The sequence below is a fragment of the Gopherus flavomarginatus genome, chromosome 25, assembly GCF_025201925.1.
Source record: "Gopherus flavomarginatus isolate rGopFla2 chromosome 25, rGopFla2.mat.asm, whole genome shotgun sequence".
Lineage (NCBI taxonomy): Eukaryota > Metazoa > Chordata > Testudines > Testudinidae > Gopherus > Gopherus flavomarginatus.
This window is the reverse complement of record NC_066641.1, coordinates 10,447,773-10,474,460: the sequence shown is the minus strand read 5'-3', so window position 1 is coordinate 10,474,460 and position 26,688 is coordinate 10,447,773. Positions and strand designations below refer to the sequence as shown.

The 26,688-nt window shown below is 51.9% G+C and overlaps 2 protein-coding genes across 9 annotated transcripts; one reads left to right on the top strand and one right to left on the bottom strand.

Moving 5' to 3' along the window:
* Positions 1 to 54: 54 nt before the first annotated feature.
* Positions 55 to 14,671, top strand: SP2 (Sp2 transcription factor). Of its 2 annotated transcripts, XM_050934823.1 has the most exons (8): positions 55 to 295; positions 445 to 607; positions 5,474 to 5,550; positions 6,339 to 7,292; positions 7,939 to 8,239; positions 12,449 to 12,623; positions 12,747 to 12,940; positions 13,405 to 14,671. In XM_050934823.1, exons 3-8 carry the CDS (start codon positions 5,488 to 5,490, stop codon positions 13,503 to 13,505), a joined length of 1,788 nt encoding a protein of 595 aa, XP_050790780.1. In that variant the 5' UTR covers positions 55 to 295; positions 445 to 607; positions 5,474 to 5,487; the 3' UTR covers positions 13,506 to 14,671. The 2 variants fall into 2 exon arrangements, with proteins under 2 accessions (XP_050790780.1, XP_050790779.1); XM_050934822.1 differs by having other exon boundaries at positions 55 to 607.
* Positions 14,672 to 16,013: 1,342 nt separating this feature from the next.
* On the bottom strand, positions 16,014 to 26,633 carry LOC127040547 (uncharacterized). 7 transcript variants are annotated; one of them, XM_050934826.1, is made up of 7 exons: positions 26,543 to 26,633; positions 24,257 to 24,540; positions 21,516 to 22,186; positions 20,768 to 20,838; positions 19,906 to 20,151; positions 18,446 to 18,692; positions 16,014 to 17,085 (listed from the first exon to the last, which is right to left on the bottom strand). In XM_050934826.1, the coding sequence occupies exons 2-7, from the start codon at positions 24,469 to 24,471 to the stop codon at positions 16,976 to 16,978; spliced, it is 1,560 nt and encodes a 519-aa protein (XP_050790783.1). In that variant the 5' UTR covers positions 24,472 to 24,540; positions 26,543 to 26,633; the 3' UTR covers positions 16,014 to 16,975. The 7 variants fall into 7 exon arrangements, with proteins under 7 accessions (XP_050790783.1, XP_050790784.1, XP_050790785.1 ...); XM_050934827.1 differs by having other exon boundaries at positions 24,257 to 24,537; positions 26,543 to 26,614; XM_050934828.1 differs by lacking the exon at positions 26,543 to 26,633 and adding an exon at positions 25,108 to 25,501 and having other exon boundaries at positions 24,202 to 24,540.
* Positions 26,634 to 26,688: the final 55 nt, after the last annotated feature.

Below are 26,688 nucleotides of genomic sequence, written 5' to 3'. Positions count from 1 at the left end.
GAGCAATGTGGGATTAAGTCCCTGCTCCATTACAGCACTTACCATTTGGCCTCACTGTGCCTCAGTTTCCCATATGTAAAATGGGGACAATACGTTCCTACCTCACGGGGGTGTTGTGAGACTAAATACATTAAAGATTGTGAGGCCCTTGGATCCCACAGTAATGTAGATAGATAGACCTTTTACACCTATGCAGTCTTCATATCTGTGTAGGAGACTGCCTGCGTAGACCAGACTGCAGGACTTGGAGACATGTTCTGCCGCTTGTGGTACTGAGTGTTGATAGATGTCTTATGTAAGTATTTGCATAGGCTCTTTATACTGAGAAGGAAGTTGTAGATACAAAGGAAAATTTCCTGATGGCAGAACCTCAATGAAAGGGGCTAATTATCATTAGGAAAAAAAAAAAACCCCAAACCACTCTTCCCTTTATATCTTTTGTAGAATGTTGAAGATAATGGCAGAGTTTCAAAAAATTAAGTCTTGTGACAAGTGAAGGAGTCGCCTCTCAGAAAACCTACCAATCGTGCTGGTGTGAATGTTCCAGCTGGCTTCTAACAGGCGTTACTACTGGCTGGAAATGGGTTCTTATTGGCTGGCGCGATTGGTAAGTTTTCTCGTTCTTCTTCTACAGCTTGATTGCTCAGATTGCAGTCCTGTGGAGTTTTTAAATGCATCCTGAACTAATAAAGAGAGCTGTTTAGCCTGCGTGCTTAAAGACTTGGTACCTAGACAGTTAGCTAGTACACACATATCCCTGTTTGTGTATCCTAGGGCAGGAACAAGTCCTAATTGTATTTGCTCAAATAACTTGATAAAAGAAACAACCAGCAGTTTTCAAGGTATCTTTCTTTCATCTTCCTCTCAGAAGGCAAGGGAGTAGGAGAACATCAGATGGTGTGATGTTCAGACTGGGCTTACCTGGTGATATATTTTTTTTTGCACACAAGCGCGCCTGTGGCAAGCAGAGAGCCGAAGTACAGTGGGAATGGGGTAGACCGAGCGCTCTTTGACAGGTTCAAGAGGTGTTCTGTTCCGTTTGGCACTTGACTGTAGTTGTAGGTTTACAGAAGGGCAAAGTGACTCTGAATTGTTCAGTGACTTCTTGGTGAGTAAGTGTGTAGTTCACAGCAAACTGCTGTTAGATGATAAGTGGTGATTGTTTGCCAAGGAGGAACTTCTCCTGCCTCTCATAAAGGTCTGTAGCCCAGAAGACGACAGGTTTGGATACATTTACTCTGGCAAATTCTGGTTCTGTCCCCAAATCTAAACTGGACGGAGAGGTGGGCTCCTGGAAGTTGTGTTTAAATAGCCCATTGGTCTTACCATGCTGTAAGTGGATTTGCACTCTGCTGCCTTTCAAAATGTCAAACTGTCACCAGGGGACGTTGGGAGGAAATGGTTGGGTGACAGATTAACACGGGGTTCAGACAGCAAACACAGAGAGATGACTTCTTCTCTCTCCACATTTATCCTCCTAACTGATTTATAAAGGTTAATGACACCCCTCCCCCCCACCCACACTCCCTTAATGTGTTTCATTTTTTGCTCTGGCTTAATGTCATTCGTGTGCCATCCAAGAAGTTAATCCATAGCAGTTCCTGCTTCTGCTGAAAGGGAGGGTGCAGTCATTTAGGTTGGGCAGGAGTTCAAGCCCCTGGTTTTCTGGGAAGAATGTGTCCTTTTATCACAGGCCAGCTAGCTGGGCACAAACATCTGATGCTTCAGTGGTGGAGAGGTTACCACAGTGAATGAGCGAGAGTGGCTTGAAGGAATGGGTGCCCTTCTATCAGAACTGGTGCAAATAATTTCCATCTGATGATGTCCCAGGCTCTGGGAATCTCTAAACTGACTCTGTGAGGATTTATGCACTTGGCCATGGCAGGATGTGAAAGAGCCTTTGTGTAGCTTTGGGAGAAGTCTGGAGTCTCTCCTTACTCCGTATTGAACTGTCTGCTTTTGGGAAGTGGACTCCTGGGTGACTTGGCTAGGAGCCTGCTAGTTCAGTTTTCTTGCCACTCTCTGTTTGGGGAAGATTCAGCATTGCTCACAGAGAAGTTTTCTGTCTCTGCTGACCAACAATAGTCAGTAACCTGCAGGGCAGTCAAAACAGCAAACGGGAATGAGAGCATAGGACATTGACGGTACTAAGTGTTCTGGGTTTAATTGCATCTGAAATAGATAAATAGCCTTTGTCCTCGCCCTGAGCTGCATTAAGCTCAGATGACTGGCTCCTGTGTTGAGTAAAGTGTAGAGACACAGTGATTCCTAGAGTTACTCCTTAAACTGATATAACATACTGTGCTGCTTGATTTGATTAATTCACTAGGTCTCTCCATCGACCTACCTGTAAGAAATATTGATGTAATTCCGTTATACTTACTGTTTATTATTTGTATCATGGTAGCCTGTAGGAGCCGCAGTCACTGACCATGGCCCTATGGTGCTAGGTACTGTACAGTTACAGAACAAACAGGGTCCTGCCCCAAACAGCTTGTGATCTAAAGACAAGACATGAGACAACAGGTGGATACCGACAGATGGAGGAGCATAAGGAAACAATAAGACAGTACTGGTCAGCACACCAGCTGCCTAACCGTTGTCAAGTTTTTTAGAGGCATCGTGGCCCAGGAGCGTTTGAAGGAGGTCATGGGGGTGGCTTTGCAGATGGTTACAGAGATTCTCCTTCCATACGTGAGAGGCCGTGTGGAAGAAAGTGCTATTGAGCACTATTCAAGAGCTACCCACCTTGTCTGAATCACTGGAGATGTAGTCAAATCTTCTTGTACCTGGTGGTAAATAGCCCCAGGGTTCACACTCCTGGCACTTCAAGACTGTATTCCTTTCCTCCTATCTTTTCACAGCCTGATGCAGACTCAGCTGTTGTGTGCCATGTGTCTCCTGTTGTATAGAGACCATGCCTGCCATTCTGTTTCTCTCCCATTGTGGTGTCTTCCCTCACACTGTTGCTTAGGGTGTTGGGTGCTGTTCTTGGGTGGTGTGGATACTGCATCCTTGATTTGATCGCTGTGGCTCATGGCGAGCGCAGGATGCATGGGTACCATACATCTCCCCAGGGTTGGCAGCTGAAGCTGGAGAGCTGAGCTGCAGTACAACCTGCCTACCCATTCTGAGATCATCCCAAGCTTTGCCGTGAAGACCTGTCTAATTGTAAATGGGCTCCTTTTGCTCATAGCAGCAAAGGGAAGCAAACTAGAACTAAACACTTCCCCTCCCTATTAGCTAAGACTTGGCTTCTCCATGTCATGAGTGGATCACTTTTCTTGGACTTTAGCATTTGCCTTCTGCTTATGGGGAGGCTAGGTCTCCACTAGGGGAAAAAAGGTGGTTTTGCATCATGTGTTAGTGTGCTACCATGGACTAGGCAATTGTTGTTTTTACAAGTGTTTGCTAGTTGAGGTAAACCCTAGGCCCTCCCCATGTTCATCTCGACACTCATGAAACTACAGACTGCCTTGTCCACACTGGGATCCTACCATGTGCAAAACCAACCTTTTTCCTAGTGTGGATGCAGCGTTTGGTTGGGGCGAGTGTACTGACAGTGTTTCTGACAGTGGGTGCCAGACCTTTAGGCCTAGGATCATCCCTCCCTTTATCTCTCTAAGGTGTGAGAGTGGCTGTGAACATCCATGTTCCTCAAATGTCCATAACTCCATTTCAAACTGGTACAATCACTGGCAGGGTAACGCAGAGAGTCCGGGCTTAGAAAAGCTCCCACTTCTAGGTAAATATTATCTAACTTTTGAGCCATACCAAGATAGTTAGGTGGGATGACCGGGTAATTTACGAAAGGAAATATCATGGATGAAATGTCTTTCTACTCCAGGACAAAAGACACTGCAAGTTCTAAGGATTTAGGAGGGTCTTTCCCTGGCTTCACTGTATTTAAGCCTGTAAAAAAACAATCCTTTCTGCTGTGCTCATTGCAACCTTCCTCATTCCCTGCTGTCTCGCTGGAGTGCGCAGAGTGAGTGTTAGGGCTGAGAAGTTGAGAACTTGCCCACTCCTGTCAGAAGGATGTTCAGTGGAGAAGCACAAGTATTTCCATTAAGTGCTAACAGTACTAACCTTTTCACTGCTGACGGTTCTACTGGAAACCTCCAGGAGTGCTGTACCTGTAAGGTTCTGATGCTGTGTAACAGGAATATAGTATCTAATCAGAGTACTCCAATAACTGACATGGTTGCTACTGCAGTCTCTGCTTCCATCTGCTAAGTGTATCAGGCAAGCTCTTTTCTTACCGTGTCTCCACCTAGTGTAGCCTGACCCGAACGCTTCTCTCTTCCCATTAAGTTGCCTATTTCAAACTCCGTATACTCCACTGTCTAGCTTTGGCTCTGATGAAATCATCCACCATGTTTTCTTGTCCTTTCGTTTTGAGTGCTGCAGCTATATGTCCTCCCTGTCCAGCTGCATGTTCGCATTTTCCTTTCAACCTCCCACAGTTGCACTGCCAGCAGGGGACCTCCAGCAGAGGGTTATCCCAGAATTGCACAGTGACTTATCCACATTCTGCACCAATAACACACCAAAGTAATCACAGCACTGACTGTGTTTCCAACCCAAAACAGCATTAAAACTTTACCCTGATAGAAAACTTCAGGTATGTCTACACTGCAAAAAAATACCACCATGGCAATGAGTCTCAGAGCTGGGGTTTACAGCCTCAGGTTCGCACTGTGGCACTGAAAATAGCTCTGTAGGCCGTTTGGACTCCGAAGCCCGGGGAGTGGGGTGGGCTTCAGCGCCTGAGCTCCAGCCCAAGGCAGAATGTCTACGTGGCTGTTTTTAGTGCCAGAGCACAAGCCTGAGTCTATAGACCCAGGCTCAGCGATGCCTTGCCACAGGGTTTTTTTGGCAGTGTAGACATTCCCTTGGAAGCAAACAGAAGGTAGCATGGACTTGCAGACAGAGTACTGTACTAGGAGTGAGACCAGAGGATCTACTCTTCTTTCTGCTGCGTGGCCTGGGGCAAGTCTCTGGGCCTCTGTTTCCCCTCCCACCCTTTCTCTGTCTGGTCTGTGTAGATTGAAAGCTCTTCAGGGCAGGGACCGTCTGTCTCTTCCTCTGTGTTTGTACAGCACCCAGCACAGCAGGGCCCCGAGGTGCTGCTAAGACACAAATAAATAATCGAGGGATCCAGCCATTTCCCTCTGCTGTTTGCTGCCCACGGTGACATAATGGTTCCTTCTACAGTTAACAACAATCTGTGCAAAGGTTGAAATAACAAATTGCGGAATGATAAAATCCCACTTCACATTAAGGCGCACGCTGCCAGTAACTGAGCCATTTGTTAGGTCAGCGCTGATGATTTCAGAGGGCGAGATCAGTTCAGAGGACTGAAGTGTTGTGTGATTCCTCAGGGGGTGGAGGTGATGCAGAAGGGAGAGAACTATGCTCCTTGTTGTCACCATTCGCCTTACTCCTCCCTCTGTGTCTTTCCTTCCTGCAGATCAAGAGGACAGCATGGCCGCCACTGCAGCAGTGAGTCCGAGTGAATACCTGCAGCCTGCTGCCTCCACAGCACAGGTGAGAGAGAGATTGCCTGGCTCTTTACTGTGGCATTGAGTGCTCTGGGACACACCCTACTCACAGCTGTGTAATGTGCTTGTGAAACCGTTTTGCTAGTGGCTGCCTTGCTGCACCCTCAAGAGATCCGCATCTTCTGCAGAGCTTCCTCCCCTGTCTCTGTAGAGGTTGGTGCTGTTGATTCGGAAGGAAGAGTGGCCTTGTAAAACCCAGGACCAGAAGCCAGGTCTCCTGGTTTCTCTTCCTAGTTGTGCCGCCGAGTCACTTTGTGGCCTTGGAGAAGTCCCTTCGCTTCTGTGTGTCTCATTTTCCCCATTTGCTTAATGGGTCTAGTAACACCATCCTGTCTCCAAAGGGGGATGTGGCGGTATGTGTACGAAAAGTGCTTTGAGATCAAAAGCAGCAAAGAATCCTGTGGCACCTTATAGACTAACAGACGTTTTGGAGCATGAGCTTTCGTGGGTGAATACCCACTTGGTCAGATGCATGTAGTCCACTACATGCATCTGACCAAGTGGGTATTCACCCACGAAAGCTCATGCTCCAAAACGTCTGTTAGTCTATAAGGTGCCACAGGATTCTTTGTTGCTTTTACAGATCCAGACTAACACGGCTACTCCTCTGATATTTGAGATCAAAGGCGCTAGTGATGGGTAAGGAAGATTCTGACAGCTGTACAGAAACCTTAGACGCTTGCTTTGTGTTTACATCACCTCTGAAACTGATCTTCTGCGTCAGCTGAACCAACTCAACTCGACCTCTTCTCTCATTCCTGTCTCCTCCTCTAGGACTCTCAGCCCTCTCCACTAGCCCTGCTTGCAGCGACATGTAGCAAAATCGGTCCTCCTGCCGTGGAAGCCGCCGTCACTCCTCCGGCCCCGCCTCAGCCCACACCTCGAAAACTTGTCCCCATCAAACCCGCACCAGTTCCTCTGGGTTCCAGTAAAAACAGCTTTGGGATCTTGTCGTCAAAAGGGAACCTCTTTCAGATCCAGGGGTCTCAGCTTGGGACATCCTATCCCGGGGGGCAGCTGGTCTTTGCCATTCAGAATCCAACCATGATCAACAAAGGGGCCCGCTCGTCTACGAACATCCAGTACCAGACTGTCCCACAGATTCAAGCAGCAGGGGGGCAGACCATACAAGTTCAGCAGAACCTTGCCAACCAGATTCAGATTATTCCCGGCACTAACCAAGCGATCATTACCCCCTCCTCTTCCACACACAAGCCTGTGCCAATCAAGCCGGCTCCTGCGCACAAGGCCGGGGCATCATCTGTGCAGAGTGCAAGCAACGTCGTCAAGCTGAGTGGCGGCAGCAACGTAACGCTCACCCTGCCGGTTAATAACCTGGTGAATGCCGCTGAGCCTGGCGCTCAGGCTCAGATCATAACCGAGAGCCCGTCAAAGCCCTGTAAAAAGACTAGAAAGAAAGCCATGTCACCAGCCCAGACGACAGCCATGGCGGTGGCCGAGCAAGTAGAAACGGTGTTGATAGAGACTACAGCAGATAACATCATCCAGGCAGGAAATAACCTGCTGATAGTGCAGAGTCCTGGCTCAGGCCAGCCAGCGGTGGTGCAGCAGGTCCAAGTGGTCCAACCCAAGCAAGAGCAGCAGGTGGTACAGATTCCCCAGCAGGCCCTGAGAGTGGTCCAGGCGGCCTCTGCTACGCTCCCTACCGTCCCCCAGAAGTCCTCTCAAAACTTTCAGATCCAGGCAGCTGAGCCAACTCCTACCCAGGTACCAGGTCCTTAACCCTTTCTGGTGGGTACATCTCTGTCTGGGAGATCCACCAGGGATCCCTGACTCAGTGCGTGGTGCATAAGGAAAGGCAGAGTGGCCTGGGGGTACTGCATGAGACAGGAATCTCTTTGCAGGTAGGGTTTGTGTTTAGAAATGCCTGGGCAACTTCTCCTTTCAAGCTGCGTATTGCAAGCCCAGATTTCCATGTTATGCAAGCACGGTGGTTTGCTGTCTCGCGAGGGAGGTGGAAGACTTATTTAAGTCTGTTGTACAGAGAGGGGTTGATGTCACTGGTGTGTGGCAAGCGGCCACCTTCCTGTGTGTCAGAAGCTTTTCTTGTGATGAATCCTTGCAGGACTTGCCTTATTTTTACATAGCCTGCTCCTGATTCTTGACTGATCATGACTAGGTGGAGAGATCCAGGGCCATCCTGATGCTGGGAAGGCACAGAAAACTCCTCTAGCAGGCTGGTCGTAGTGTGTTAATTACATTTAATTCCTCATGAATTGCGGACTTACTACGGCCTTGGGTGTCCTGGACCTGAAGCTCATCATTCTGATCCTGTGGGTCACACCGGGCCGTATTTGTGCTCTTGCTAAGCGACGGCTGGTCTGATTCCTTTCCCGTTTCCTTCTTCCTTCAGGTCTACTTCAAAACCCCTTCAGGGGAGCTGCAGACTGTGCTGCTTCAGGAAGCCCCGGCTGTGACGGTGGCCCCTTCTCCCACCTCGTGCAGCAGCCCCGTGTCCCGCAGCTCCCAAGCAGGAGGAAGCTGCAAAAAGCCAGCTGCACGCAAAGAGCGCACCCTGCCAAAGATCGCCCCTGCCGGAGGCATTATCAGCTTGAACGCGGCCCAGCTTGCAGCTGCGGCCCAGGCGATGCAGACCATCAACATTAACGGTGTCCAAGTCCAAGGAGTACCTGTCACCATCACCAACACCGGAGGTGGGATATGCATTGTTGCACACTGGTTCTAGGGATCTGACGCGGGGCAGGGGGAGAAGGAACTATCTGAGCTCCCAAAGCCTTAATGTTCTGGAGACCAGGAACTTCCTAGCTGGCAGCGTAGATTTCAGTTGGATTCCCCCTCTTAAGCCAAGCCCTGGTGCCCGTGACAGAGTATTGCAGGGTGTTAACTGCCCTACAATTCTATAGCCCCTTTCATCCCAAAAGATCCCACGTAGCATCTCTGCAGCCCTAGGGAGGCCTCTCCAGGCCCTTCCTGGGAAAGCATTGCCCGTCAGATCAGCTGTGCTGCGCTCCAGCTGGGGATGCATCACTTGGAAGTAACAGAGGAGGAGAAGGACCTCGGAGTATTGGTTGATCACAGGATGACTGAGCTGCCAATGTGATATGGCTGTTTAAAAAAAGCTAATGCGGTCTTGGGATGCATCAGGCGAGGTATTTCCAGTAGAGATAAGGAGGTGTTAGCACCATTATACAAGGCACTGGTGAGACACCATCTGGAATACTGTGTGCAGTTCTGGTCTCCCATGTTTAAGAAGGATGAATTCAAACTGGAACAGGTACAGAGAAGGGCCACTTTTGGATGATCTGAGGAATGGAAAACCAATTTTATGAAAGGAGACTCAAAGAGCTTGGCTGCTTTAGCCTAACGAAAAGAAGGCTGAGGGGTGATATGATTGCTTTCTACAAATATATCAGAGGGATAAATACCAGCAAGAGAGAGGAATTATTTAAGCTCGGTACCAATGTGGACACAAGAACAAATGGATATAAACTGGCCATCAGGAAGTTTAGACTTGAAATTAGACAAAAGTTTCTAACCATCAGAGGAGTGAAGTTCTGGAACAGCCTTCCAAGGGGAGTAGTGGGGGCAAAAGACATATCTGGCGCCAAAACTAAGCTTGAAAAATTTATGGAGGGGACATTATGATGGGATCAATTAATTGCCTAAATTAGGCTATTAATTGATCTTTGACTATTAAAGGTAAATATGCCTAATGGCCTGTGATGGGATGTTAGATGGGATGGGATCTGAGTTACCACAGAGAATTCATTCCAGGGTGTCTGGCTGGTGAGTCTTGCCCACGTGCTCAGGGTTTAGCTGATTGCCATATTTGGGGTCGGGAAGGAATTTTCTTCCAGGGCAGAGGCCCTGGGGGTTTTCGCCTTCCTCTGCAGCATGGGGCACGGGTCACTTGCTGGAGGATTCTCTCCACCCTGAAGTCTTTAAACCACAATTTGAGGACTTCAGTAGCTCAGACATAGGTTAGGGATTTATTACAGGAGTGGGTGGATGAGATTCTGTGGCCTGCGTTGTGCAGGAGGTCAGACTAGACGATCATAGCGATTCCTTCTGACCTTAAAGTCTATGATTCTAACAGGGGGTTCACAGCCTCTCTGAGCTACAATGTTAATTAACGAATGCAGGGATTGATAGTCACACCTGTCTGAGGGCTAAGACTTGCTCTGTTTAGTCCTGAACCAATCTCCCAAAAGTCCTGGTAGATGTAGGGACCAGTGAGTTTTAAGGTCACCCTCTTACCAGACCACCCCAAGACTAGAGGTAGATGGTTTGGAGAGCTGGAATTCCTGCTTCGTCCTAGTCTATCCCTGTCAGGTGATACCATCCCTCCATCTGATTTCCTTCTTGATTCTTTTGCCTTTCAACTCCCAGTTATTTAAGCAGCAGCTATTTAAAACAAAACCATTAGTGCTGGAACCCAGTGACTGATACCACACAAAAGTTTGGAATCCCAGCTTCCAAGCAGAGTAAAGCCTTTATCTCTTATCTCTGGCACAGGGGTTCTCAAACTTCATTACATTGCAACCCCTTCTGACAACAAAATTACTACATGACCCCGGGGGAAGTAGGGGGCTGGAGACCAAGACCTGCCATCCTGGGTGGGGTTGGAACTCGGCCTTAAGCTTAAGTCCTGGGCCCCAGCAAGTCTAACGATGACGCTGGTGACCCCATTAAAATGGGGTTGCAACCCACTTTGGGGTCCTGACCCACAGTTTGAGAACCGCTGCTCTAGCAGGTGGTGAGTTATTCCCTGCCACAGTCACATGGGGAAGGCTATTGTGAAGGTGCCTCCAGTAGTCAGACCACTACAGATGCTTTCAGGATCTCTCAAATTTTCCAAGCGCTGGTCCCGGACTAGTGATTAGAAAGAAATCCAGTGAATTCTGAGTGGCTGTGCCTCCTGAGCCATGGCAGCTCCTGCTGGAAAATATCTATTTTCATAATGCCCTTGCTGTTCAGTTCTGGACACAGCCCTGTGTCCCCTTCTTAGGGCAAGTGGCTTTCCTACTATGCCAGAGAAAATATCAAAACCACAGCTGCGATCCTGCATTTGTGCAGGCTGGAGGTAATGGTGAGCGTTTGGCCTGGTCTACACTGCGGGAGGGGAGATTGATCTAAGTTACGCAACTTCAGCTATGTGAATAACGTAGCTGAAGTCGATGTACTTAGATCAACTTACCGCGGTGAGTCGACTGCTGCTGCTCCCCCGTCGACTCCGCCTGCGCCTCTTGCGGGGGTGGCGTACAGGAGTCGACGGGAGAGTGCTCGGGGATCGATTTATCGCATCTAGACTAGATGCGATAAATTGATTCCCGCTGTATCAATCGCTATCTGGCAGGTAGTGTAGCCAAGTCCCCAGATCTCTTTGGCAATAGAGAGGTTGCAAATACTGCACTGCATTCCACTCCTCCTGTTCCAAGGTGGCATGGCAGACATAGACGCTTCCTTTCATAGCTGACTGCAGAGAATCATTGCCTACATCTGCCCCCACCCAACGGAGTAGATCGACCCATTGCTCTCAGTGGCAGAGATCAGATGGGAGGCTTTTGCTGCAGGAAACATCAGGAGAGGAAGTTCTGTCTGGAGAAGGGCCATCTGCTTTCGGATCCAGAAAGACATGCCAGAGGGCTTCTTCCTCAGCAGGATGTGGGAAGATTCCCAGACGGATTTTTAAGTTGGAAGCTGTTCTTCCTCTCTTGGCTAAACCAAAGCAGTGTAAAATACGGAACAGTTGCTAAGTGAGTTGCCATGATTCATGGCTTGCACACAAATCTGTCTCGAAACGAGCAAATAAATGAATCGGCACTGGCAGATATTCACCCCTGTCAGCATCATCCATCATGGTGCAGTGGTTTCACAGTAAATTACCAGCCTCCAGCATAGGGTAGATGGCTGAAGAGGCTAGTCCTGAGATGATAATGGGACCTTCCACCTCAAGGGTTGCAAGTTCAGATCCAGTCCAGGCTCTGCAGGGCCTGCTGGCTGTTCCATACATGAGATGAGTTGATGGGTGTCTCAGCCCATTTTCCACAGAGACGTCTCCACTCCCCAGTTGGCACTTATTGGCCACTTGCTTGGAGGGCCTCCGTGGTGAAGCCAAGCACTGTGGAAGCTGAGCTGCCCTCTCAGCTGCAGAGAGAGGATCCCTGCAGAGCAGTCTTGAGGCATGCTGGAGGGAAAGCATGCCCTGTCGATGCTGTATTTGCTCAGTAACTACAGGGCTTTAGTCTGAAGAGGCGCTGAGCTGACCTTTTTCAGCAGCACTGAAGGATGTTGGATTTCCATCATCCAGGGGCCCTGGGAGGATCAATTCCACTCACTGACATTGACACCAGTTTTTTTCTTTCCAGCCCCCGGCGTGGCCCAGGCTCCTGCGTCCCTGAAGCCAGAGCTGGGAGCTGGCCCCTCAGGGTGCCAGGTAAGTCCCGTTTTTTTTGTAAATATATTGCACGTTTTTTCAAAGTTTCTTTTTTGTTTCCTGTTCCTGTTCCCCACCCCAAAGGGTTAACCTGAAAACTTTGAAAAACCGCACAGTATATTCAGAAAAAAGGGACTTACCTTCCCCTTAAAGGGCCAGCACCATGGGGTGGGGGATCCAGGGCCTTTGGGACACTGCATGCTGGAGTGGCAGAGAGGAGAAAGGAATTGCTGAGTATGGACTGGTCACATTATTGGAGCTGGTTCCTTTCCCTTTGCCAGGCCTCCCTTGTAAGGATTTGATCTGCTTAGGCAGCTGGAGCCTTACCTGCGTGAGGAGTATGGGAAAAGAGGAGTGTACAGCACCATCAGCGAGAGGGCTGCAACTCCCCTTGGAGTTGGGGGTCCCCAAGGGGGACACTGAGCAGCAGCCTTAATACCCTTCTCCCTCTGCTTCTCATCCGCAGGCCAGCAGCAGCTGACGGTCCAAAACGTGTCTGGCAACAATCTGACCATCAGCGGCCTGAGCCCCACCCAGATCCAGCTGCAGATGGAGCAGGCACTGTCCGGGGAGATCCAGCCTGGCGAGAAGAGGCGGCGCATGGCGTGCACCTGCCCCAACTGCAAGGACGGGGAGAAAAGGTGAGTGAGCAGATGGGGTGGGACAGGCGATGGGTCAGGTGGGGGAGACACACAGTGCCAGCCGTCTTCGCCCACCTCCACGTCAGCAAGAGTAACGGTTGCGACGGTTTCCTATCCCTCCAGGTCAGGGGAACAGGGGAAGAAGAAGCACATCTGCCACATCCCTGAGTGCGGCAAGACTTTCCGCAAGACCTCGCTGCTGCGGGCCCACGTCCGCCTGCACACGGGCGAGCGCCCGTTTGTCTGCAACTGGGTCTTCTGCGGGAAGAGGTTCACGCGCAGCGACGAGCTGCAGCGGCACGCCCGGACGCACACAGGTCTGTTGCCCGCCGCCCCTGCTCCCCATCTCCCGTGTCCTGCCAGGATGTTTTGCATGTAGTCGGGAGGAGAGCCCTGCCGCGTCTTGGAGCTGGTCTTGTGGGACTGTCTTCCCCGCTCCCCTGCTTCTGCTTTGCCAGTAACCCCAGAGCATGCTGCTGCCTTGCCCACCGAGGCGATGGGGAGGGGGGCTCCAGAATGTACGGGGTCTCTGCTGCCTTCGCGTTGCCCCAACCACAGCTTGGCACAGATCTGTCATCTCCCTGCAGGGGGAGGGCCAGGGTTTTAGCTGTGCATACGGGAAGCTGGGCGGGAAGGGGACCATGCATCGGTGCTTTCCACCTTCCTGGCATGAGGTTGCAACACACGCCCTTCCAAGCTGGAGCGATCGAGTCTTGGGTGCTTGGCTGCAGCAGAGCGCCAGCCTCTGGCGCATTGAACGTTGCTCTTGTTTCCCTGGCAGGTGATAAGCGTTTTGAGTGTGCGCAATGCCAAAAGCGCTTCATGAGAAGTGACCACCTGACGAAGCACTATAAAACCCACCTGGTCACCAAGAACTTGTAGGATTAGCGGCAGCCAGACAGGGACCGCCAGCTGGCCCTCTAAGCATCGGCTAAGCCCTGCACTGTCATGGACAGTCCCCGGCAAGGGTACGGCGTAGGGGTTGGGCAACCAGCCAGCCTGGTAATCCGCAGCCGTAGTCGCACTCCTGGCTTTGATACCCTCCCAGAGGTGTCTGCGTGGGGAGAGGAGTCATTGCTGAGCTTCCTTCCTTAGAAGCCATCCACCTTCCAGCCCAATCCTTGGGAATCCAGCTCCTTCCTCCGCAGAACACGTCAGAGCTGGACGTTGATCGCACGGGCCGGGACGAAGGAGAAGCTCTTATTTCCAAAGGAAAATGCTGACATAGGTGCGAGTGGCAGCCCCTCCTCGCTGCGCTGCAGGCTGGGGGGACTGAACAAGCAGGGCCATGTGTAAACGGCACAAGGATGCCAGCGAAACTTTCTCACGGTGGGCCCCCTCCTCCTCCCCGCGCTTGTGAAGCTTTGACACAGCAGGGGGCAGCACTCCACAGACAGCCCACCCGGTGCTGTGCGGCACATTCCTACTTTATATTTAAAATCTATAAATATCTATAAATATCTCTCTATATAAACTCCTTTGGAAGGTCCTTTTTTTCTATGGAAATTGTTGCCTTACGCTCCCAGCTCCCGAGTATGAACACTGTGTATTGTGAGTGCTTTTTTTTTTTATTTAATTGTGCCTGGTTAATAATCTCCCCTCCCAATCCTTTTCCCTCTAAAGTTCTTTTCTTTTCCAATAATGAAGAGGGTTTTTTTCTCTCCACTGATTTATTTTTCCTTTTCATTTCCCAGTGACATGGCGTTTCCTTTCGAATCTTGGATCTTTAAATCCTCTTTTGCCCATAATGCCCCCCCACACACACCTCCCCGCAGCCCATCACTGTGTATAGTGTATATTGTATCATAGACTATATTGCTTCCATGTTTACTACATGTTTCAAAAACATATATGGCTTGTTATTTTTGAGCTTTTAAATTAAAAAAAAAAATCCACTTTATTTTTTAGGTGTAACTGCTTGAGGTATGTTTTATGAATTAAGTGACAGATCTGTTGTTCTTTATTAACGATGTAACTGGCTGGCTGGTGCAGAGTCAGCCAAGAGTTTTTTCTTGCTAAATAAATTTAGTCGCCAGAGGCAAACTCAGCATGGGAAGCAAAGGATCCTTTGTCTCGTAAGCGTAACGCCCAGTAAGAGAGACCAGCTTTTGAGGAGAGGTGAGAAGGTTAGTTGGGGGGTGACCAGGTCAGTTGTTTAGACACAGCACTAAGAGACCGCTGAGATTTCAACCCCGTCCACTGAAGCCACCTATGTTGTCTCTGCCCCAAGGAGCTGACAGTCTACCTAGACAAAGCAAAGGCTGGGAGGAGAAAGATCGGCACACAGAGGGGAAGTGACCTGGTCAGGGTCAGTGGCAGAGCTGAGAATAGAACCCAGGTGTCCTGAATCCCAGGCCAATGCCCCACCCACCAGACCACACTGTTGTTTGTATTAAGGCCCCATTGTGCTAGGACCTGTATTGTTAGAATAAGAGACAGTCCTTGTTGCAAAGAGCTTTACAGTTGCTGCCCACTGGCTTTCATCTTTTGGAATAGCTCTCTAATCCTCCCAAGCTTCACCCAAAAAAGGATCCTGTCGGTGCACTCAGGCCAGACCTCAGAACCGTCTGTGAGTCCTTCCCTGGATGGGGCGACACAAGCTTTACCCTCTAACCTGCCTGACCTTGGGAAATGAACTGCTGGTTCCCCTCAGACGAGTGTCCATGTCGAGATGAACCACCATTGCCATAATCCCCCTTGGGGGCATTCTCAACCAAAAATCAGATGGAGGGTGCTGGCCCCTTTAAAGTCCCTTCTCCAGGGCTGGGGCACTATTGGGGAAGCCCTTGTGCTGTCCCTGCTCTGGGTACCCAAAGGCCTTCAATCAAGCCCTGTTCACCAGTACTGGGCAGGAAAAAGTACAGCCAATGACTTGCAAAAGCTGCCCGGTGACCTGGAGGGCGAGAGAAATTGCTCAGGAACTGGAGTCGTTGGAAAGTGTCCCCCTACCTCCATCCCTCCCCCTCCACACACACAGCTGCCCCTGCTGGGCTCTGTTAACATCTCCGGGAAGGGAGAGAAGGATCTTCTTAAAGGAGGCAGCATCATTGTCAGCTCATCCTTGGGAATGGGAAGGTGGGAATTGTTCCATTCTGAGCCTGCCAGATGAAGCCAGTAAGTGCACCAAACTGGCCACTTTGAATTCTCGTTCCGAGAGGCCTTCAGGCTGGATCATGGCTCGGGGGGTCGGTAAGAAATAGTTCAGCATCTGGGACAGGAGGGAAGAAACTACAGTTAAAATTACCCAGTCTGTTTTGGCTGTGTCTACTGTAGGTTGCTTAGCGTCCCAAGATGCTACTTTTAATCTCTCTAACAACCCTAGAGACTCTAAATTCCACCATGCTCTGCCCCCCAGCATAGGGAAGCAATAAGGAGAAACAACTGAGCCTGCACTGTTACATTCCAGCCTTTATTAGGGAAGTCGGGAAGAGAGGAAGGATTATTTTATTTACAAGAAATAGAGTATTTATAGGAACTTTCTTTATGGGGGGGAAAATGTCCCGCCCCCAGTTAAATTCTTACATCTACAGCGAGCAGAGAAATTGTCAGTTGAGCCACGCCATGAGTCTTCGCATGAGAGCAGACCTTGCTGGATGGGAGGGAGACTGAATCCCGCCCCCCTCCAACTCCAAAGACTTAAGGCTCTGGGTTTATCTACAGGCTCAGCTGGTAAACAGTCTGGTAAGAACTGTTTCAAAGCAGAAGTTCCCCTGCTCTTGCCAGAGTGTCCAGTGCCGTGACTGCAGCTTGGGCCCCGTTGCACTGCCGGCACTGTCCCTCTTCCAGACTGATGCGCTGGGAGAAGCGCTTGCCCAGAGGCGGGGGAGAGGGCTGCAGCGTTAATGTTCAGCATCGCGGAGCTGGGATTCCAGAATGGAGCTGACAAGTTTTGAAAGAGGACAAAGATTTCCCATGGGTGAGTGCGGCATCCCCAGTGGGATCAGTCCTTCCTCCTCAGGGACTCGTTAGAACGGAACGTCAGAACTATGGCGGCAGAATGCACCTGCCAGCTCTCTTCTCCCCCAGTGACCCCTCCCCAGGAATGCACGCACTGAGGTCTGCATGCTAGGACTGACTGCCCCAGGATGGCTACACAGCAGGCGCTTCAGGCCCCGCAGGGCATGTACTAAGTGCATGAGAGCTCAAACTGCACCACTGCTGCCCCTGTAAAGTCTGCCAGGAGGGGCGCATTATCTCCACCGTGCTCACCCTCAGAGCAGCTGTGTGGGAGGGGACCTGGGCCACCAGCACCCCAGCGTCTGTTGGAGTGGGGGCGACGACGGATCTTCTGAGGAATGTTTTCGGAGCTGGTTTGCTGTTGGACGTTTGGGAGGCTCTGGCCCAGGCACCGTCTACTCCATCTTGATGATCATTTTCTTGACCGCCCTTCGGGAGGTGCCACACTTGCTGTTGATCACGGCGTTGAAGTTGCAGCTCTTGCCGCACACTTTGGTGACATACTCTGGAGGAGGGTGGGGAGGGTAGAGAAGTGGAGCAAAAAACTAGAGTTGTTCTGGCTTTTTATGAATCCACTGAGATGAATCCTGCCAGATCCCATCATGCAAAACCCCTAAGATCCTGCAGCAAGTAGGACCAAGACAAGGACAGCAGGCTCTCATCTCAGAGGTGCTACTAACTTGCTGTGCGGCCTGGGGCATCACCTATCCAATCTGATCTTGCATTTAGCACGGCGGTCTCTTCACCCTCTGTGTCTGAATCCTTTGCTGCCAAACTGGGTGGTAATCCCTACGTCACAGGAACTGCGCAAGGACGGCTGATTAACTAGATCAGAAATGCTAGTGAGTTGAAGGCTTGTAAAGCGCAGGGGGACATGACTGGGGATCTGGGCTGCTGTGGCTTGTGGGTGCCCAATCTGAGACTCCTTGATGGGGTTTTCAGAAAGCACTTAGCACCGGCACTCCTGAAAATCAGGACCCTTTAAGGTGCCACGAGTGGACCCTTTCTGGAAACCTTGGCCTGCATCTGCTGTTAGAATTGTTCCGGCATCTCCGCCTGTCCAACCCAGGCACACAGCTTGGGGTATTAAAGCTAACCCTCTCTTTCTCACTACTAATGCTGGGTGGTTACGTTTTGGAATTCGCTGGGCCGGGCCCAATGGCTCTTTTGGCAGTAACAATGCTGCTGTGTTTGGGGTCATGCACTACGGCAGAAGGGGCAGTTGTACCAGCACAGATGAGGGTACGGATAAAATATATTCCCAAATAGCAGATTGGACGGTTTGAGGGGCTGGGAATGGCCTCTGAGCTTTTCTTTAAGTCCCCAGTTCAAATCAAGCCCAGCTCGCCAGGGACTGAAAAATCAGCATCTCCCTAGGGTGGTGCATGGTCAAAGTGAAAGGAGTGGGGCGGCTCGGTCCTTTTGCCAGTAGACAGCAAGTCCCGATCCCCAGCAGCCGTCACCACCCTGGCACTAACTGGCCAGCTCTGGCAGTCTCAGCAAGGGAGCTGAGAACTGAACCAGGCATGCAGACGGGAGAGGCTGCCTGAGGAAAACCCCAAGCAGGCCTCAGCCCCGTTGGCTTTGCTGTGGGACGGACACTCGAAGTGACCCTGCCGGTGCTATCCGCCAGCTCTGTGGATTCAGTCTCAGGCAGTCCGACTTCGCACCAAACAGAACCCCTCGTGCTGGGCAAGGACAATGGAGGAGGTGAGCAGAAGGAACCTGTCGGCCAGGATCAAACAGCGTCATCCTGTCCCGTCTGCGAGGGATTGACACCATGTGCGCTCTCCACCTTCCGCATTGTCGGGAGCCCCAGCCTCGCCCCATCTCCCTCCACAAAGCCCCCTGCCCACCCCCCCTACCTTTGATAGCATTTACCACTGCGACCGGCAGGCGGATGGGTTTCTCCATGGTCGTGTTGTTGTGGGCGATGCGCTGGCCGGTGGCCGAAGACCTGGCGAGCGTCTCCCGGGAGAAGAAGTAATCCAGCAGGCGCCTGGTCATCAGCTTGGGCTTGTCGGTAGAAACCTGCGAGAGGTCGTCCAGCTGGTGGTGGGTGATGTAGACCCCCGAGTTGGGGATCAGCTCCAGCTTGGGCCTCCCATTCTCCTATGGCAAAGGGAGAGAAACCCCTCGTCCTTCTGCCCTTTGTGGGTGCCTGGAGTCTGGGGAGACTCAGGCAGACCTTACCGTGCAGGCTAAACAAGCAACAGACAATGGGCTAACCCCCGCTGTCCTGTCTCAGGCCCAATCCCATTGATCTCAGCCCTCATTTTACAGATGGGGAAAGTGAGGCACTGAAAGGCTGCGTAACTTGCCTTGGCTCACATAGCATGTTAGTGGCAGAGCTGGGAATATAACCCAGGAGTCCTGACTCATCTCCTGCTCCAACCACTATACTACACTCCATCCTACAGCCAGGATTAGAACCCAGGATTCTTGCCCCCTGCTCTAGTCACTCGACTGCACTCCTGCCTTTCAACTGGAATTTAAGCAAGGGCCTACTTTAAAATAGGGCAGGAAGGTGTTTGTCCAAGAGCAGCGGCCACACACAGCACTCCAAGTTGAGTCCTGCCTATCACTCTAGATACTATAGGGCAAACCTGCACCCTGTTGGTCTTGGGAGAGATGCCAGAGCTTGGATAACACCCCCGGAGCCAGCAATAGGAGTCTCCTCTCTCACTCAGCCAGGAGAGGGTTAATGCTCCATTTCCGCAGTCCTCAGGAATCCAGGCACCTTTTAAGGCTGGAGCAGCTGCCTGTTTGGGCTTGGTTCTTCTGCCCAGCACGGCTGGGGGGGCAAGCGCGGGCCCAGGGAATCACAGAAGCCTGAGTTTGGCATGTGCTGGCTGATCGGTAAAAGGAAGAACCGAGGTGTGTCTGTTGCTGATTTAGGAACACCCTGTCGCAGCCATTTCCCCAACCCGTTCAGAGTGTGCCTGGGCCCCTCTTAAGAGAGCTGGAAGTGGTATGGGTGGGGCAGAATATCTGGCTTTGGAGCCTTTGATCCAAACAAATAGGGAGGGGATCTCAGAGCAGGGCCCAGTCAGCTTCCCTAGGGACGCTGGGAAGTAGCCGTGGTCCCTCCACGTTCAGCCTCTGCCTGGACAAGTGTGGGACCGAGGTGTCCACCTGTCCTGCTGGAAGGGTAGGGATGGTCCTGGCTCCAAGGAGAAAAGATAATGCTCAATCCTCCCTCTCCCCCCGAGGCATACGCGCCATCCCCTATTATGGCTACTGCTCTCCCGGGGTCCCATTAGGCAGCATCCCCAGGCATTCAATGAGCAATGGGCAACATAGGAACCGATCGCGGAACACCCACCTCCACGGGCGACGCCCACACCGGGGTGCCATCGGGCAGCGTATCTTGTATGTTCTCCTCCCATAAGCAGGTGGCGTCGCTGAGCGTGACGGGGCTCCCCGAGCCGTCCTCTGTGCTCAGCCAGGGTGGGAAGCCGCTTGGGACCCCAGCTCGCGTCCTCCAGACCGGGGGGCTTTTTGGGACTTCAGCTGGGGTGCACCTCTGCTCCCCCACCGTGGGAGAGGTGAATGGCTGGAGACCATTGGCCTGCAATAGGAGCGAATGCATGGGGATGCCACAGACAGGGATGTGTGGTGGAAAAACTAAGTGATAAATGAGCTACCCTTCTCTGCCTCCACCCCCGCCTGCTTCCCAGGAGGGGATAGGCCCTCCGTAAGCTCTGGCCCAACCTGCTTTCAGTTCTCGGCTCCTCAACACCAGAAAGAAACTGAAGGGTGTTCAGAGAAGAGCAGGGTCCTGGCTGGAGAAACTGAGCTAAACTGGTGAGGCTTGGCTAAACAGGAGGACGTGATCAGAGGCTATGGAGGGAGGAAACACCAAGGGGGTGCCCAGGAGCCTCTGCTTGCCCCTGCAATGATACAACGGGGTTTAACTGGGATATGGGGGCAGGGGGTGAAGAATGACAGCAGAGGGTGTGGGATCCTCTCCCCAGGAGCAAAATCCCCCCATTGCCTGGAATAGTTAAAATTACACTGGGCCAACCCTTAGAAAATGTTCTCCAGGGCCGTGAGGCTGCGCAGATGGGCTCAAATGGGGTTTCTTCATCTCCAGCCTCTCTGATTCGTACGCACCCAGGGAAGCCTTTTGCCTCCAAGGTGCTGGTAGCTACTGCTCGGACAAAGGGAGACACTGGGGCACCCACCTGCAATGCTGCGTTGCTCTCCAGCAAACCCACCAGGCCTTTCAGGAACTGGATGTTGCTCTTGTTGATGTCTGGGGAGAGACACACGCACAGAGATGGAGCTGAGCATCGCAGAGGAATTCCATCCCTGGACAGACCTCAGGCGGAGCTGGGCACACGCGAGTCCCAGACATGCACAAACAACGAGTCCTTCCCTAGCCATCCTGCTGCTCACCTTATGCCCACTTGCCCACAGCTCATACAGGTGCATGTCCCTTTGATCCCAGCCCAGGAGCCTCTCTACAGACCTGGCGTTCATGCAGCTGCCCAGATGGCTGGCCGTGCTCTTCTCTCTAGGCAGCACCGCTAGAGTTCCAGCCACCACACTTGAGCTGGAGGCAGGACCCCATGGAACCCCCAGCCAGGTGCAGCGGGAGGCCAGAGTCTGCTGCCAAGCCCAGATTGTCTCTCACGGGTATTCCCAGCTCTAACCTAGGGACATGGGGTTTGCCCAGCCAGATCACACCATTGGTCCATCAGGCTGAGCTGCTGCCTCCAGCTGGGGCCAAGGCCTGACACCTTGGGATAAGGTGATGCCCCCACTGCGCACGCTCTAATGCCTCTAGCCAGCTGGGCACCATTTTAAGGGGGGAATGGAGAGACCAGCTGAGGCCTTGGAGCCTGAGAGCGGGTTAACACCATCAGAGCTGGCATAGCTGCAAACTGCCTCCATGATGTTAAGGCAGGAAAGGAAGGAGGATTCGGTTACCAACACCGCTGGTTCCGGACCCCAGCACCGTCCTGCCCACCGATGCCCCTGCCCCGTTCCTGCTGGAGAGGAGGTCGTTCTGCTCCTCTAGGTTCCGGAGCTGGCTCTTCAGCTGCTGATTCTCCAGCTCCAGCTCCTTGATCCTCCTCTCCTGCCACATGGCGGCCTCTTCCCGAGAGGCGAGGAGATTCCGCAGCTCGGACATCTGCAGCTCCAGCTCCTTGACCAGCTCAGCATATAGACCCGTCACCTTGCTCACTCGGCTGCTAATGCTGCTGCCTCCTGAGGGAACTCGGCTACTCCATGGGCAGCCGTCCTCGAGTCCGTTATTCAGGGATGGAGACTCCAGCTGCTCTGTGCTGGGCCTGTAGAGCACTGAGGCCCCAGAATGCGCAGCTCTGGGATTGTCCAAAGTCCTGGTGTGTGGCAGCCCGTCCTGGGGACGTCTCCTGTGGAGATCCAGGCTATTGCTCTGAAGGACATGTCCAAAGGGGGACGGGCCCTGGGGCTGTGGCCCGCTCAGTGCACGAGGGAAGTGAGAGACAAGGCTGGGACTGGCCTGGGGTCCGTTGGAGAGCCTGGGTCTTTTCCGGTTCTTGATCTCCTCTTCCACGCACAGCAGAGAGTGGCTGGGCCTCCCAAGGCTGCTCAGGGCTCCATGAGGTTGGGTGCTGGAGACAGACAAAAGCCAAGAAGAAGCAAGTATAATTAAATCACATCTTTCCACCCTTTACTGTCTCCAAATACTGTACAAACTGTGTGTATGCACATATAGCAATCAGATCACCCACCAGTGAAATGCAGCCACTTCCAGGGTGGTATGTGGCAGCTGTTTAACAGCAATTTATGGGAGGAAGTGAAGGAGAATGTTATATCCACTTGATATTCCAGGGGGAATTTCTGGAGGTAGATTGGAACTGTTGGAATCTCCACCACTGGGCAGCCTACTGGGGCTAATTCTTGTGAAAAGTTCCAGAGGATCTTTAATGGCCACAAGCCTTCAGGATTGTGGCTTTCAGTGTAATTCAAAAGACAGTATATTCAAAGCCCCTCTGATTTCAGTGAGCATTGCAGGGGCCTCCCACATCTGCAGCTCAAACCTAAATTGCTGCTAAGCACCTCCTGGCATGGTGCCGAATCACCAGCACTGGGGTGGTCTGTGGAAGTCTCCTGGACAAAGACTAGGCTCTGCTTAGCTTGTGAGATCAGACAGGTCCTAGTGACAAAGAGAGCTCTTCCATTACCCCCCCACACCCCCCATAGCTAACGCTATTGTATTCACTCTGTCTAGGACAGGGGTCGGCAACCTTTCAGAAGCGGTGTGCCAAGTCTTCATTTATTCATTCTAATTTAAGGTTTCGCGTGCCAGTAATACACGTTAATGTTTTTAGAAGGTCTCTTTCTATAAGTCTATAATATATAACTAAACTGTTGTTGTATGTAAAGTAAATAAGGTTTTAAAAATGTTTAAGAGGCTTCATTTAAAATTAAATTAAAATGCAGAGCCCCTGGGACTGGTGGCCAGGACCCAGGTAGTGAGTGTGCCACTGAAAATCAACTTGTGTGCCACCTTCGGCACCCGTGCCATAGGTTGCCTACCCCTGATCTAGGGACTTAGATGGCCCTCCCCACTGCAGCATCAGAGCACCTCACCCTTATTAATGGACTCAGATTCCAAGGCCAGAAGGGATCATTGTGATCATCTAGTCTGACCTCCTGCACACCACAGGCCAGAGAACTCCCCCAAACAATTCCCAGGGCAGATCTTCTAGAACAACGCATCCTATCTTGTTTTAACATTGCCAGTGATGGAGACTCCACCATGACCGTTGGTAAATTATTCTAATGGTTAATGATCCTCACTATTAAAAATTTACACCTTATTTCCAGTCTGAATGGGTCTAGCTTCATGGGAGCGTGTTAGACTTTCCCCGCTAGAGTGAAGAGCTCATTATTATATATCTGTTCCCCATGTAGGTACTTACAGATCAAATCACCCCTTAACCCTCTCTTTGTGTCTATCACTACAAGGCATTTTCTAATCCTTTCCTCCTACTTGTGGCTCTTCTCTGACCCTTCTCCAATTCATCTTCAGTTGTGGACACCAGAACTGGACTGTATCCTCAACACACACCTGGGATATGGGGGAACTATTATCCCATATCCCACGTTACGGGCAGGGAATTAAGGCACGGGATGGAATAAGCAGCCTAGAGAGTCTGCAGCAGAGATGGGTGTAGCACCCAAGTCCAGCACCCTATCTGCTATGCTCACACGCGGTTCTAAATTGTAGCTGCTGCTTCAGGGGCTCTGCAGAGTCATTCTCTAGGAATTGGGACCTAATAAGTGGGACCAGAGGGCTACAGGGAATGGGAGCTGGGGCCTTTTCCCTATCAGGGACTGTTCAGATCCAGCCCAGTGACTGCCAGCTGTTACCATCTTCAAGGGATTGTAAGAAACAAGTTTGAGGGTCACAATCCAGTTCCTGCTGGGCTGGTGTCCCATAACAGCAGCAACCATTAAAGCTGGAGGTGTCAAGGAGGGGAAGAAGTAGCTTGTCCAAGGTCACCCATCAAGCCAGGAATCAAAGCCAGGTCTGCTGAATTCCAGTCCAGTGCTCTAACCTCTAAGCCACACTGCCTTCTGCAAAAAGTCACTTCAGGCCCCCACTACTGTGCCTTCTCACCAGTTCTCAGTGGGTCCAGCTGGGTGAATCTGTTGTGGCATGCCCTCCCTCATACCTGGTACATTCTGGGGGGGCGTGTCCTCGGGACTCCTGGAGCTCCAGCTCCTGGGGCTGCTGGAAGTCAGGGCTGCAGAGAACAGCACCTTCCAGCCCAGGCTCAGGCAGTTGGTACAGTGGGTGATCATCCAGCTGCTTGCCATCTCCCATCCCTTGCTCCATGGCCTGGAGGTGGCTCTGCAGAGCCTGCAGGTCAGTGACACGACCAGACATTGGCTCTCATAGTCACACCTTCCAGCCCCAATGAAACATAATGGAGGAGAGGGAGGAAAATTCAACCTGCTGGAGAGAGAAGGGGGAGAGAGATGGGAAGAGACACCAGCAGGAAAAAAGAAATGGAAAAGGATTATACAAATACCAGTTTTGATCTGACACTGTCCTAACACCCTCACCACTGGTCCAGTTGATCCAGCCCCCAACTTCTACCCTCAGGACTCACACACACATTCTCTTGGTTTAGGATTAGTTTAGCTTTCCATCCTTCTCTCTGATTAGCCCCATCACCCTCTCCTCTGATCTGGTTCCCTCATCTCCCTCCCCTCTCTCTGATGCACATGTCTGGCTCCTTGTCCCACATGTGATTCCCCAAACCTTCTCTAAAAACAGCCCTTTTCCTATTTTGACACCTGTTTCTCCCTCATCCTGTTCCTGTGTGGCCCTGCACTGCTTTCTGCTCCCTTCTCCTCCTCCTCCCTTACTACCCCTGTCCTGATCACCCACTTTGGTCCCTCTTTGCTCTCTGTCTGACCTCCTCCCTTTCTTGTAACCTTATAGAATCACAGGACTGGAAGGGACCTTGAGAGGTCATCCAGTCCAGTCCCCTGCACTCCAGGCAGGACTAAGTATTACCTAGATCATCCCTGACTGGTATCTGTCCAACCTGCTCTTCAAAATCCCCAATGATGGAGATTCCACAACCTCCTCAGGCAATTTATTCCAGTGCTTAACCACCCTGACAGGAAGTTTTTCCTAATGTCCAACCTAAACCTCCCTTGCTGCAATTTAAGCCCATTGCCGCTTGTCCTGTCCCCAGAGGCCAAGAAGAACATTTTTTCTCCCTCCTCCTTGTAACAACCCTTCATGTACTTGAACCTGTCTAGTCCTGTCTCTTTTCAGCTCTTTTCCCTGCTTTCTTTCCTTGTCCTCTGTTTGATTTCCCCCCACTCATGACATCTGTCTGATCCCCATCCTCTTCTCCTTGCCCTGACTGAACCCACTTGTCTCCTGTCTGGAGCCTTGTCTGTCCCCCCACTTCCTCCTCCTCTCTGTTTTCCCCACATGTCCCCTGTCTACCCCTTCCCTCTGTCTATTCCCCCACATGTCCCCTGTCTGCCCCCTCCCTCCTTGCTCCTGTCTGTCCCCCCCTTCCTCCTCCTCTCTGTTTTCCCCACATGTCCCCTGTCTGCCCCCTTCCCTCCTTGCTCCTGTCTGTCCCCCCTTCCTCCTCCTCTGTTTTCCCCACATGTCCCCTGTCTGCCCCCTCCCTCCTTGCTCCTGTCTGTCCCCCCCTTCCTCCTCCTCTGTTTTCCCCACATGTCCCCTGTCTGCCCCTTCCCTCCTTGCTCCTGTCTGTCCCCCCTTCCTCCTCCTCTCTGTTTTCCCCACATGTCCCCTGTCTACCCCTTCCCTCTGTCTATTCCCCCACATGTCCCCTGTCTGCCCCCTCCCTCCTTGCTCCTGTCTGTCCCCCCTTCCTCCTCCTCTCTGTTTTCCCCACATGTCCCCTGTCTGCCCCCTCCCTCCTTGCTCCTGTCTGTCCCCCCTTCCTCCTCCTCTCTGTTTTCCCCACATGTCCCCTGTCTGCCCCCTCCCTCCTTGCTCCTGTCTGTCCCCCCTTCCTCCTCCTCTCTGTTTTCCCCACATGTCCCCTGTCTGCCCCCTCCCTCCTTGCTCCTGTCTGTCCCCCCCTTCCTCCTCCTCTGTTTTCCCCACATGTCCCCTGTCTGCCCCCTCCCTCCTTGCTCCTGTCTGTCCCCCCTTCCTCCTCCTCTCTGTTTTCCCCACATGTCCCCTGTCTGCCCCCTCCCTCCTTGCTCCTGTCTGTCCCCCCTTCCTCCTCCTCTCTGTTTTCCCCACATGTCCCCTGTCTGCCCCCTCCCTCCTTGCTCCTGGCTGTCCCCCCTTCCTCCTCCTCTGTTTTCCCCACATGTCTCCTGGCTCCTGTCTGTCCCCCCCACGTCCCCTTCCCTCTGTTTCCTCCATGTGCTCCCTGTATGGACCCTCCCTTTCGTCCCCCACCCCCTGTTATCCACCCCCATCCTTCCCTCCCCCCGGGACACTGTACCTTTAACAGCCCTTCCATGTGCCTGTTTACAGCCCTGACACCATTTCCTGGTCCCCGAGTCCCGCCCCTGCCGCTTGCCCACTGGCTGAAGTCTGGCCCTGTCTCCCGCTGATTGGAGACCAGGGATCGGTTCCCTATTGGCTGCT

What these genes read in the sequence shown, in the direction of transcription:
- SP2 (XM_050934823.1), top strand. Translation starts at nt 5,488, where the DNA reads ATGGCCGCCACTGCAGCAGTGAGTCCGAGTGAATACCTGCAGCCTGCT. An exon ending in CTGCTGCCTCCACAGCACAG is followed by an intron (nt 5,551 to 6,338) that starts GTGAGAGAGAGA and finishes CTCCTCCTCTAG; the next exon opens with GACTCTCAGCCCTCTCCACT. An exon ending in CACCATCACCAACACCGGAG is followed by an intron (nt 8,240 to 12,448) that starts GTGGGATATGCA and finishes TCTCATCCGCAG; the next exon opens with GCCAGCAGCAGCTGACGGTC.
- LOC127040547 (XM_050934826.1), bottom strand. Translation starts at nt 24,471, where the DNA reads ATGTCTGGTCGTGTCACTGACCTGCAGGCTCTGCAGAGCCACCTCCAG. An exon ending in GTCCGGAACCAGCGGTGTTG is followed by an intron (nt 20,839 to 21,515) that starts GTAACCGAATCC and finishes GTCTCTCCCCAG; the next exon opens with ACATCAACAAGAGCAACATC. An exon ending in TGTGGGCGTCGCCCGTGGAG is followed by an intron (nt 18,693 to 19,905) that starts GTGGGTGTTCCG and finishes CCTTTGCCATAG; the next exon opens with GAGAATGGGAGGCCCAAGCT.